General features: G+C 41.4%; 1 protein-coding gene across 3 annotated transcripts in view; it reads right to left on the bottom strand.

Annotated features, from left to right (window-relative positions):
* Window positions 1-13,074, bottom strand: part of LOC124596039 (location of vulva defective 1-like) — a 99,144-nt gene that overhangs the window by 34,074 nt on the left and 51,996 nt on the right. For 2 of the 3 annotated variants that reach the window (XM_047135006.1, XM_047135007.1), the window contains exon 3: window positions 4,052-4,231. In XM_047135006.1, coding sequence (XP_046990962.1) covers window positions 4,052-4,231 — 180 coding nt within the window. Of the gene's footprint in view, window positions 1-4,051; window positions 4,298-13,074 lie in introns of all 3 variants that reach the window. The other variant, XM_047135008.1, reaches the window with a different exon arrangement.

The following is a 13,074-nucleotide window of genomic DNA, read 5'->3' on the forward strand; positions in this document are numbered from 1 at the left end:
GTCACTGTGGAAACCAGTTAGCTGGTGCAACATTATTGTTGTTTGTTGTGGTACCACTACTCGGATGACACTTGTTACCAGGAGCATTCTCTGATGAATTCTGCATATAAGACAGCACATGGCCAGTTGTAATTTGATCAGTGAAACTGCACACCACTCAGTCTGTTGGTTTGGTTCTTTCTATGGACTTAGTTTACATGTGTCTATTCTTCAGACTCTTGTTAGTTACTGATGGAGCTCTGACACTGCACAACCTGGACTTTGATTAGGTTCTACATGACTGTGGTCCCCCATGAAGGAAAGGTCATTTTATTAGATTGTTTACTTAAAACAGCTTGCACTGCACCGAGGAGAATTCTGCAACGTGGCTCAATTTGTTAAATAAATTGGGGTAAGTCACTGTTACTTTTTAGTGTAAATAATATTTACAAAAATCACAAAGTTATTTTATTCAAGCTATAATTACAACAAACAAGAAGAATGATATTCATCATACTTTGTTAAATTGACTTCAGGATAGAAAAAGATGAACAATGCTGCTTCCAAAATATTTTTTTACTTACCTAATGATATAAAACATCTGACAGCCAACTACACTAAATTTGAAAGCAAACTATAAAGTTATTTCTCAGCAATTACGTAATTTACACAGAAGAGCATTTATTTAGAAAAATGTTTACCTAGATGCTTTAAGGATATGTATTCCAAAATTTACATACTCATTTTCATCAAAACTGCCCAGTACACAGTTTTAATCTGCCATGAAGTTTTACTGGCCTGACACTGCAGCACAACTGAGGTGGGGGCCTGTGTTGTTTGGAATTGAAAGGAATGTGACACAGGATAGGAGGGAAAAGGAGCAAGAGAATAGGATAAGAATGTGGCACTGGACTGCTTGCCCTGGTGCAGGCATGGCAAGTTGTGTGTGCCACACAATGTATTTGTATGCGATATGCAATTCCCTGTACCTGTACTAATGTGAGCTCACCAGTGGCACATACCTACCCTATTCTCATGTAGCCTCTCCCTCTCAGTCCTGAGCCACCCTCCTCTCCACCCTTCTCTTTCCCTCCACTCTTCCTTCCTCCTTCTCACCCTCTCCAACCAATACAACCCCTGACCCTAGAAAAGCTGCAATGACTGGATGAAGTAGTCAGATGGGACATTGTAGCTGAACAACAAGTGTTGTAGTGTCTATATTCCTACTGACTGCACAGTACCTCAGTTACATACTGAGTATTTATTTTTACTTCCTGCATTATTTGTATCCCTTTCAAGACTTTCCATTATCATATTTTTTAAATGTCTTATTGTTTTATTTCTGTGCTGCTGAGTGTCATATGTTTTGTATTACTTGTAGAACACTATACAATTATGCTTCTACACAACTATGCTGCAACACCATCAGTCCTGATTCTTTCACTCACACTTTTTATATTGTGATGAAAGTTTGTTTCAAAAGTGAAAAATTTCAAATATGAGGTACTGATGGCAACAATTTCATCTATAAAGCTGGTGAAACTGAAATGACTTGTTCATACACTATGTTCTTGGTAACAGGAATGATAAATATTCTGATATCTGATATTAGGTAACTACTTCCAATGGCTATGTTTTCATCTAGTACCTGTCAAGCTCATAGGAATCCATCTATTTGGCTTACCAGTCTTCAAGAAATGTCTAGTTTTCCTGTATCTCTCACTGGCAGAAAACTCTCTTTCATAAAATCTTCACTGTTATACCCTTCTTTGAGCCAATTTTTACACACTCCCATATAAAAGTCTCTTCTACACTTCTCCACAAATTGTCAATTTTGGCTTTATGCTTACAGATATATTCAATTCATTTCCTAATTTTGTACACCTGTCTTCAATTAGGTCATATATTGTTATGAAGAATGCAAAGATATATTTTATTAATTTATCTTCTGTCAGTGTATCTGAACATTTCATCATTTCATCAGCATTGCAATTCGATAATGGCCAGACTCACATTCTCAACCTCTTCTTTAATTTATTCATTCATTTGGAACCCATTATTATGTCATCTGTGCCTTCTCATTGCACCTGAAATGCTGTTTTTTGTTTGGCATACCAGATACCTATTTTCAGATATGACCTACAGCCCTGAAATCAATTCAGATCCAGTTGCGCTCTACTGTTTATTACTTTCACTGTCTATTTGAATTTAATTTTCAGTTGTTCTAAACATACAAATTTTCATTAACTTATCCAATAAAATCACTGCTAACCTAGACTGTCATCCTTTCAGTGGACTGGTTATACAACATTTTCATCTTGGTGTAAATAATATTTACCCCTACTCTCATGCTTCCTTTATCAAACTCATCAATTTTTTGCTAACACATTTCATTCCTCCCAATCTTTTCATGTTGTCAAAGTGCAGTTGTAGCCTCATTACAGATATTAACTGAGAAACTGATAATGTAGGCTTGATTTCTCAAGGCAGTTAGCACAGCTTTTATTACAACTAAGTCAAATTTTCATATAATTTAATAAATCCTAGACAAAGTGGTAACCCATAGTCATTGCTTTTCTTGTTTAGTTGTACTTGAAACTTGAAAATTTTCATCATACTACACTCAGTGTTAAAATCAAGATTTTCCTTCCTAACTAAATTCTAATGTTTTCTTTATCTTCTAAACAATTAATGAGAATTTTGGTAAAAGTCTTTCATACCACTAACTAAAGACAATCAACCTGTGACCTTCTTCTCTGTTCCCTTTCTTGTGAATTGAAACTACTGTTTCCAATGAGTACTGCCTTTTTATCAAGATATTTGTTGAACAATTCAACAACTTGCAGACAGGCACAATTAAAAGACACTCACATATGTCTTTCAACCATAGCCTTCATCAGTATAAGACACACACACACACACACACACACACACACACACACACACACACACAGAGAGAGAGAGAGAGAGAGAGAGAGAGAGAGAGAGAGATAGCACACAAGAAAGCACACCTCACACACACACAACCACCAGCTCCAGCATCTTGGGCCAGAACGCAACATCACGTGGGGTGCAAGCAGTAATCTGGAGGGGCTGGGGATTGCAAGCAGCAATATGGGATGCAAGCAGCAATCTGGAGGTTTGTGTGGATGAGGTTTTTGTTTATGTGTGTGTGTGTGTGTGTGTGTGTGTGTGTGTGTGTGTGTGTGTGTGTGTGTGTCTTTTACTGATGAAGGCTATGGCCAAAAACTATATATGAGTGTCTTCCAATTGTGCCTGCCTGTGACTTGTCATGCCTTCTTTTACTGTAAGTAGCAATCTGTCTTTTCCTACATTGCTGTATTGAAGAGGTAGTGCAATAGCCACTGACAATTTTTTTAGACCCAATGACCTGCTGTTATTTAGTTGTGAAACTAACAGGCGATGGTTTATTTGTCTATAGAGATAAAATGTTAACCTATTATGATAAAATATATTGATCAGTTAAGTACAGATCACAGAAAAAGGTACTGCACAACAGAATCATAAACAATGACTCTATTATGATGTTTAGTGAGATATTACTGGTTCACCTTTATGACCTCAACTATTCATGATTTTCAGTGATATAATGAATTCTGTTAATTCTTTAATAGTTTAGCCACTAAACAGGTCTCCATTGTGGATCATATAGTGCCTACTTAAATTAACACACCTGTTTCTGATAGTTTATTTTAGTTACTGTGCTTTCTGTTGCTGCTAAGAATAATTTAGTAAATATCATGACAAAAGAGTTGATTCAATAGTCAAGTGCCACAGCTAGACCTAAGGAGTCACAGAAATAATGATTTAGTTTGTGTCAGGTGCTACTCTTTTCCTGTTAGCTTAACTATTGTGGATTTTAGTACATAACTTATATGATGAATGACATAGCCTCTGATTTGTTTACAGGGCAGTTACAGTACTTGTCCATGACTAATCTATGAAATTAAATTAAATTTTCACTGTTTTAAATAAAGACATTTTCAGCAAAAGTAAAAATCTAAATAAAGAAGAGTTAATAAAATATATATTAGTGTATATAGTAGCTCACCCTTAAGTGGCGATGGATGTCTCTGAAACCAATCCTTGTAATTACACAGTCCCATGGCAGCTGTAAAGCGTGTTGTATTTGGCTGGCTGTTTTGCCCCTGGAACCTTCATAGAGTACGACCAGCACAGATGCAGCTCCATAAGGGGAGAATGCAAAATTCCCCCTTGTGTATGCATAGTCCTGTAGCCATTACCACAGGTTTCTTAAACCGAAGACTTAGAGGAAATTCACGATCCATATTTGATACTGAAATATTATAACATCACATTTGCTAAGCATATGTGACATTAACCACATATCTATATTAAAATTTAATACACAAAGCAGAAAGCGGTTATGCTTATAGCAGATAATGAAATTAAATATTGTATAATTACCTGCACGTAGAGTCAAGATGTTAACATACACAAGACGTACAAGAAACAGTAGAATTAATACTGGGAGTTTTTATAATGAACTAACAGATATGCTTGCACATTTTGTGTTTTGTCACAGTGATGACATAATATTCACCCTAAAGTCTGGCATCCTGGATGCCTTTTGTTGTCTACTTCAGCAAAATTATGAGTTGGTCCTGGTTCTGAAAGCTTAAGATTCATTGGTTTTCTGTTTAGCAGTTAGTCTGGTGGTGCCAGTGCCACAGCAGTTTTTGGAAACGTTACTTTGGACAAACCTATACTTTGACAAATTCATGTCAGAGAGGTGGAAGAGTTTGATGTTTTGTTGATGTCAAGGTTAATTAGAGCTGGGGAATATTCATATAAATGCAAGAAACCCCGATCAAAAGACAGAATCCTAAGAAATCACCACTCAGCAGTTATGGAAAACAACTAATTGTTCATAAAATTTGCATAATTCTTTAAAAATATCAAATGCAGTGAGGTGCAAGGTCACTTAATCAAGTGGGCCAATGATGAATAATTTCCTTTATTGATGTATGTTGCTACGACATAACATTGTGGCTGAACCACACCTGGGATACAACAATAACAGTATACATTAGATTAGATTAGTACTTGTCCCATAGATCATGAATACGACACTTCTTAATGATGTGGAACATGTCAGGTTAATAAAAGGTGTCTATAAAAGATATTACATTACACAAATATTACATTACAATATCTTTAATTTTTTTGTGTGTGGTTTGGGGAAATTACCCACTTATTGTATCCAAAAATTCATCTAATGAGAAGGAGTTGCCATTAAGAAATCCTTTTAATTTCCTTTTAAATGCTATATGGCTATCTGTCAGACTTGATGCTATTAGGTAAGTGACCAAAGACTTTTGTGGAAGCATAATTTACCCCCTTCTGAGCCAAAGTTAGATTTAACCTTGAGTAGTGCAGATCATCCTTTCTCCTAGTGTTGTAGCCATGTACACTGTTATTACTTTTGAATTCATTCGGATTGTTAATAACAAATTTCATAAGGGAATATATAGGCTATTGCAGTAGCCACCAGAAAGATCGGCACGGCGCGTCATGGACAGTAATTGCCGCAAGTAAAGTCCTGTCCACCAGAGGACAAGCGAGAATTCGGCCGCACCCTCTGCCGGTGGAAACAACTCAGGCAGCACTGGCCATACCCAGTCAGTTCACACTAGCAGACAGTTCCAGGTCTACACTAGGTGAAGTGTGACAAAAACGTGAATCGTGTTACTACACAACTGGCGACGACTAGGATCGTTCTTTCGCATGTTGTGTCGTTGTTCCGGCTTGGAGGATTTAGTGCGGGTTTTGGTTGAACAGCAGACGGAGCTCATGGCAACCATGAAACAAGTGCTTCCGGAGTTGCTTTCCACACAGTCTGCTCCAGCGCCATTCCCTCCTCCCTTTGCCCCGTATGATGAAACTGCGGAGGATTGGGACGCATATGAACATCACCTTCAGCAGCATTTCCAGGCGTTTCATGTTGCTGATGTGGAGGTATGTCGTGCTATTTTCTTGTCTTGGATATCTCCCTCACTGTATCAAGTTTTGTGGCAGCTAGCGCCGTTGCAGGAACCCTCGTCCTAGTCTTTTGATGCATTGTGTTCATTGCTGTCTTCATATTATCACCACCGCATGCATGTTGTGGCGGCTAGGTTCGAGTTCTATCAATGCAAGAAACAGCTCCATCAGTCTTACCAGGCATGGGCCGCTAACCTACACGGTCTTAGTCGCAAGTGTTATTTTGTCACGGAGCAGTCGCGAGAGTCGTATGCCCACGTTATGGTGCGCGACGTCATTGTTTGTTTGGCCCCTGATAGGGAGGTCCGGCAACAGACCCTGCAGTTGGAAGACACTTCCCTCGAGGAAGTCCTGTCCATTGCTCAATCGTATGAAGTCTTTCACACCGCAGGTCAACAGTTGGAAGCGTGGTGCAACGTCGCGGCAGTTCAGGGCGGCACGGCTGCGTCCACTGCGTCCGGTGTGGACGACGTGCGAGCAGTACAATCCGGCAGTGATGGCCGCTCCCACATGGCGCATAAACAGAGTTCCAGCCGCCGGCCCCTGTTACCATCCTGTGCGTCATGCTATATACATCATGATCGGTCAGAGTGCCCCCAGCGTTGGGCTGTTTGTCACAAAAGTTTGCCGCTCAGCCTTAAAAACATTGAAGGAAGCACGTACAGAGGACATAGACATTGGCATTCAGGAAGTTTCATCAGGCCAGGCTCCCGACACATCGGTACACAAACTCTTTATCGAGGTGTCGGTTCGGTCATGCTGATTACAACTGCAAGTAGATACGGGTGCCGCAGTTTCCTTTTTGAATGCACAAACTTAATCCAACCTTGGGTCGCCCCCGTTGGCGCCAGTTTACCGGCGTCTACGCAGTTATGGTAAACAGTTCATTCCCCTACTGTGTCAATTCACTACCAACGTTACTTACAAATCAGTCACAACTTTTATTATTGTCAGTGATGCGAGCTCCGCTAACCTTTTTGGGTTGGATGCCTTTCAAGCTTTCGGTTTTTCTATCACAGACACCATACAGTTGGTCTCCGAAGACGTTCCCTATCAATCATTGGAATATTTGATCTCTGGCTTTAAGGATATCTTTGAGGAGGGCCTGGGGCGTGTTTCAGACTTTGAAGCTCACTTGACATTGAAGGCGTCAGTTCGCCCGCATTTTCTACACGCGAGGCAGATCCCCTTGGCTCAGCCACTAGGAAGTTTGGTCCAAGGTATCGTCGACCTTCTGTGGCCCGCTTCGCTGAAAGAGTTACAAGCTTTTTTAGGTAAGATTGCCTATTACCACTGGTTCATTCCCAGGGCTTCCACCATAGCCCGTCCCCTGTACTGCCTTCTGTGCAAGGGTGTTCCTTTTGATTGGTCACCTGCATGTGAGTGAGTGTTCACCTCGTTGAAGGGCCTCCTCATGTCAGCGCCTTGTTTGGCTACTTTTGACCCCAATAAGCCATTGGTCCTGGCTACAGATGCTTCGCAGTATGGGGTGGGGGTGGTCCTGGCCCATCGCAATGCGGATGGCTCCGAGCAGCCACTGGCTTAGTCCCATGCAGGCCCAGGTGGAAAAAGAGGCTTTGGCCATTGTCTACGCTGTTACCAAGTTTCACCCTTTCTTGTATGGCACGAAGTTTCAGTTAATCACTGACCATAAGCCATTAATATCGTTATTTGACCCTGCCTCTCAGATTCCGGATAGGGCAGCCCACAGACTGCAGAGCTGGGTCTTGTTCCTCTCTAAGCACCATTATGACATTCATTTTTGCCCTACTGGACAGCATGCCAATGCCGACGCTCTTTCCCGTCTTCCGGTGGGCCCGGATCCAAAGTTCGATCGAGAGGAGATTATGTGTTTTCATTTGGATGTGGCATCCCACCAAGCAGTTGATGGCTTCCCGATCACTAGTTCTAGAGTCGCCAGGGAAACGGCACTTGACCCTGTTCTCTGGCAAGTAGTTTGCCTCGTTCAGAAGGGGTGGTCATCCCAACCTCCAGGTCGGGTCTCGGACACTCTTCATAATTAATTTGTTCTACGAGACCACCTCTCAGTCTTGGAAGGAGTTCTCCTTCTGGCTACCGATGATACAGCTCCTCACATGGTTGTTCCTGCAAGTTAGCGAAGGGAGGTCCTCACGTTATTACATGATGGGCACTGGGGTGTTTCCCGTACTAAAACCTTGGCTCGCAGACATGTGTACTGGCCCGGTATTGACAGAGAAATTGAGCACTTGGTGGCTGCCTGTTCCCAGTGTGCGAGCCAACAGGCGTCTCCCAGGTCAGCGTTCTCTTCATGGCCGCCTGCAACCCAGGCATGGGAACGTGTTCACATGGATTTTGTGGGGCCCGTTTCTCAATGGCTTTTGGCTCATTGTCATTGATGCTTATTCCTGATTCCCATATGTGGTTCGATGCTCCTCAATCACTTCAGAAGTTGCAATCCAGGTACTAGCAAAAATCTTTTCTGTGGAAGGTCTGCCAGTCACCCTGGTATCAGACAATGGACCTCAGATTATTTCACAGACCTTCCAGGATTTTTGTAGGTGCTTTGGTATTCGGCACGTTTGCTCTCCCCCCTTTCATCCACAATCGAATGGGGAAGCCGAGCGCATGGTGTACACATTTAAGACGCAGATGAAAAAGTATGTGCACGAATTTGCTGTGGAGGAGGCATTGACTTTTTCCTGACGGCATACCGGACCACACCAATGGGAGAATGCAGCCCCGCAGTGCTCCTCCATGGGCGCCAACCTAGGACTCTGCTGCATCTCCTCTGCCCTGGTCCTTGCCAGTCTTCGCAAAACAGGGTACCTGGCTTTCCACCGGGTATGTCGGTCTGGGCACGTGGGTTTGGTCGCAATCCACGTTGGATACCGGCAGTGGTCCTGCGCCGCAATGGCCGCTGGCTCTTTACCTTGCAGGCGGGGGACCGGGAGGTATGCTGGCGGAACAACAACAACAACTCAGGCAGCATGGGCCGTGCCCAGTCAGTTCAAATTGGGCATACCTAGCAGACAGTTCTCGGTCTACACTAGGTGAAGTGCGACGGAAACGTGAATCGTGTTACTACAGCTATATTGTGAGGCTGCAGTGAAGATCTCTAACTCTTTAAATAAGTGTCTGCAGGATGATCTTGGATGAGCTCCAGCAATTATTCTGATTACACGCTTTTGTGCAATGAACACTCTTTTACTCAATGATGAGTTACCCCAGAATATGATGCCATACGAAAGCAGAGAATGAAACTAGGCGTGGTAAGCTGATTTACTAAGATGTATATCGCCAAAATTTGCAATGACCCTAATAGCATAAGTAGCTGAACTCAAACATTTCAGCAGATCCTCAGTGTGTTTTTTCCAGTTCAACCCCTCATCAAATGCATACACCTAGAAATTTTGAATATTCTACCTTAGCTACCGATTTCTGATTGAAGTCTATATTTATTAATGGTGTCATTCCATTTACTGTGTGGAACTGTATATACTGTGTTTTGTCAAAATTTAATGAGAGCCCGTTTGCAGGGAACCACTTAATGATTTTCTGAAAAACATCGTTTACAATTTCACCAGTTAATTCTTGTCTGTTGGGTGTGATAGCTATACTTGTATCATCTGCAAAATGTACCAGCTTTGCATCTTCGTGAATATAGAATGGCAAGTCATTAATATACATTAAGAACACCAGAGGACCCAAGACCGAACCTTGCGGCAGCCCATTCTTGATTGTTCCCCAGTTTGAGAAATCACCAGTTTTTTGTATATTATGTGAACTGCTTATTTCAACTTTCTGCACTCTTCCAGTTAGGTATGATTTAAACCATTTGAGCACTGTCCCATTCATACCACAGTACTTGAGCTTATCTAGAAGTATTCCATGATTTACACAATCAAAAGCCTTTGACAGATCTCAAAAAGTCCCAACGGGTGACTTCCGGTTACTCAGAGCATTTAATATTTCATTAGTGAAAGTATATATAGCATTTTCCGTTGATAAACCCTTCTGGAAACCGAACTGACATTTTGTTAAAACTTTATTTTTACAAAGGTGTGAAGCTACTCTACAATACATTACTTTTTGAAGAATTTTGGATAAGGCAGTCAGAAGAGAGATTGGGCAGTAGTTGTTGACATCAGACGTATCCCCTTTTTTATGCAGTGGTTTAACAATGGCATACTTCAGTCTATCTAGGAAAATACCCTGCTTCAGAGAGCTATTACATATGTGGCTAAGAATCCCACTTATTTCTTGGGAACAAGCTGCTGGGAATGCAATCAATTCCATGTGAGCTTTTATTCTTGAGAGAGTTTATTATCTTCCTAATTTCAGGAGAGGTGGGTGGAATTTCAATTGTATCAAATAGTGTGGGTAAGGCCTCTTCCATTAACTGCCTTGCTTCTTCTAATGAACACTTTCTCTACAACATTTAAAAAATGATCATTCAAAATGTTTTTGACTTCTGGCTTGTTGTTTATCAAGTTTCCATTCACTTTGAAGGTATTGATGTGCTGTTATTAGATCAACAGAAGACAGTATGTGGAGCTTTTCTACATTTATTGAAGGTGAGTGATGCCATTAACCATTTGGTTAAAACTGGAGTTTATTGTCCTCTGAGGGGATGCAGCAGATTAATGATCATTTGTTTCAGCGGTGATAAAACTTATGTACTAATAAACATCACTTCCTTGAGACAAAGAAGTTGCTGTCCATGCATCAGCATGGCTTTAGAAAGCATCGCTCCTGTGAAACGCAACTCGCCCTTTTTTCACATGATATCTTGCGAACCATGGATGAAGGGTATCAGACGGATGGCATATTTCTTTACTTCCGGAAAGCGTTTGACTCGGTGCCCCACTGCAGACTCCTAACTAAGGTACGAGCATATGGGATTGGTTCCCAAATATGTGAGTGGCTCAAAGACTTCTTAAGTAATAGAACCCAGTACGTTGTCCTCGATGGTGAGTGTTCATCGGAGGTGAGGGTATCATCTGGAGTGCCCCAGGGAAGTGTGGTAGGTCCACTGTTGTTTTCTATCTACATAAATGATCTTTTGGATAGGGTGGATAGCAATCTGTGGCTGTTTGCTGACGATGCTGTGGTGTACGGGAAGGTGTCATTGTTGAGTGACTGTAGGAGGATACAAGATGACTTGGACAGGATTTGTGACTGGTGTAAAGAATGGCAGCTAACTCTAAATATAGATAAATGTAAATTAATGCAGATGAATAGGAAAAAGAATCCCGTAATGTTTGAATACTCCATTAGTAGTGTAGCTCTTGACACAGTCATGTCGATTAAATATTTGGGTGTAACATTGCAGAGCGATATGAAGTGGGACAAGCGGGTAATGGCAGTTGTGGGGAAGGCAGATAGTTGTCTTCGGTTCATTGGTAGAATTTTGGGAAGATGTGGTTCATCTGTAAAGGAGACCGCTTATAACACACTAATACAAGCTATTCTTGAGTACTGCTCAAGCGCTTGGGATCCCTATCAGGTTGGATTGAGAGAGGACATAGAAGCAATTCAGAGGTGGGCTGCTAGATTTGTTACTGGTAGGTTTGATCATCATGCGAGTGTTACGGAAATGCCTCAGGAAGGAGGCGTTCTTTTCATGAATCGCTACTGAGGAAATTTAGAGAACCAGCATTTGAGGCTGACTGAAGTACAATTTTACTGCAGCCAACTTATATTTCGCGGAAAGACCACAAAGATAAGATAAGAGAGATTAGGGCTCGTACAGAGGCATATAGGCAGTCTTTTTTCCTTGTTCTGTTTGGGAGTGGAACAGGGAGAGAAGATGCTTGTTGTGGTATGAGGTCACTCTGCCATGCACTGTATGGTGGATTGCGGAGTATGTATGTAGATGTAGATGTAGATGTAGATGGACCAGAACCAGAAATAACTGTTGATAGAATGAAAGTTCCCAGCACTGCTTGTAATGGATTCCCATTCGTACTAAAGCGATTGCTGCTAGAGTGCAGCAGTAGTCTACCACGGACCAGGACACAACTCTACATTGTTGTCAGAATTCTTTGGTTTTAATATAGATGCTGATTGTCTTAATAAGAATACAAAGTGTGGTTCTCTACGATATCTGTAGTGTGAGTATATTTTATTAAAATTGCTTGTAAATGAAGGAAGGATGGCAGAAGTGGTTGTGCTAAAACTATTTTCAGTGTTAAGGTCATTGGATGTGGAGTGCAAGCTAGGACTGGACAGGTACAGGTTCAGAAAGTGAGTCAAGACCTTGACTGAAGAACCACTGCGGCATTTTCCTGAAGTGATTTACAGAAGCAGTGGGCATCCTAAATCTCAACAGTCAAATGGTATTATGAACCCTGCTGATCCTGAGTACTAGTCCACTCTCTTAATCTCTGTGCTACAAGTTCAGTTTGAATCAATGATATAAAGTTTAATGACATAATAACAGTGTTCAGATACACTAGTATTCACCAACTTGGAGCTCTCTCTCTCTCTCTCTCATTCACCCACTCTCTCTGCAGATTAATGGGTTGGGTTGGGTTGTTTGGGGGAAGAGACCAAAAAGCAAGGTCATCAGTCTCATCAGATTAGGGAAGGATGGGGAAGGAAGTCAGCCGCACCCTTTCAAAGGAACCATCCCGGCATTTGCCTGCAGCGATTTAGGGAAATCACAGAAAACCTAAATCAGGATGGCCGGACGTGGGATTGAACTGTTGTCCTCCCAAATGCGAGTCCAGTGTGCAGATTAATCTATCTGTTTTTTGTTTTTGTTTTTTTAATATTTACTAGTCCTCTGTTGTAGAGTATGTCATCAGTGTATGTTCATCTTCTAGTGTACAGGTTAAAATATTTGAATCACAAATACTGAAAAGATTTCTTAAAAGCAGAACTTTCTTTTAGTCTGAGCTTGTAGTTATAGATTTATTTGGAATAACTGTGCTCTTTGAAACACACTGCACAATTTTTATTGAAGACAGTTTCAGTGAGATCTTTACCCAGTAATATGACAATAAGCAGGTAGCCTTTAATGACCTCATTATTGACGGAGTGATAAACCCTAAGCTCCCTTCCTTCCTTAAGTGGGTAGTTGTGTAG

This window comes from Schistocerca americana, chromosome 2 (genome assembly GCF_021461395.2).
Source record: "Schistocerca americana isolate TAMUIC-IGC-003095 chromosome 2, iqSchAmer2.1, whole genome shotgun sequence".
NCBI lineage: Eukaryota > Metazoa > Arthropoda > Insecta > Orthoptera > Acrididae > Schistocerca > Schistocerca americana.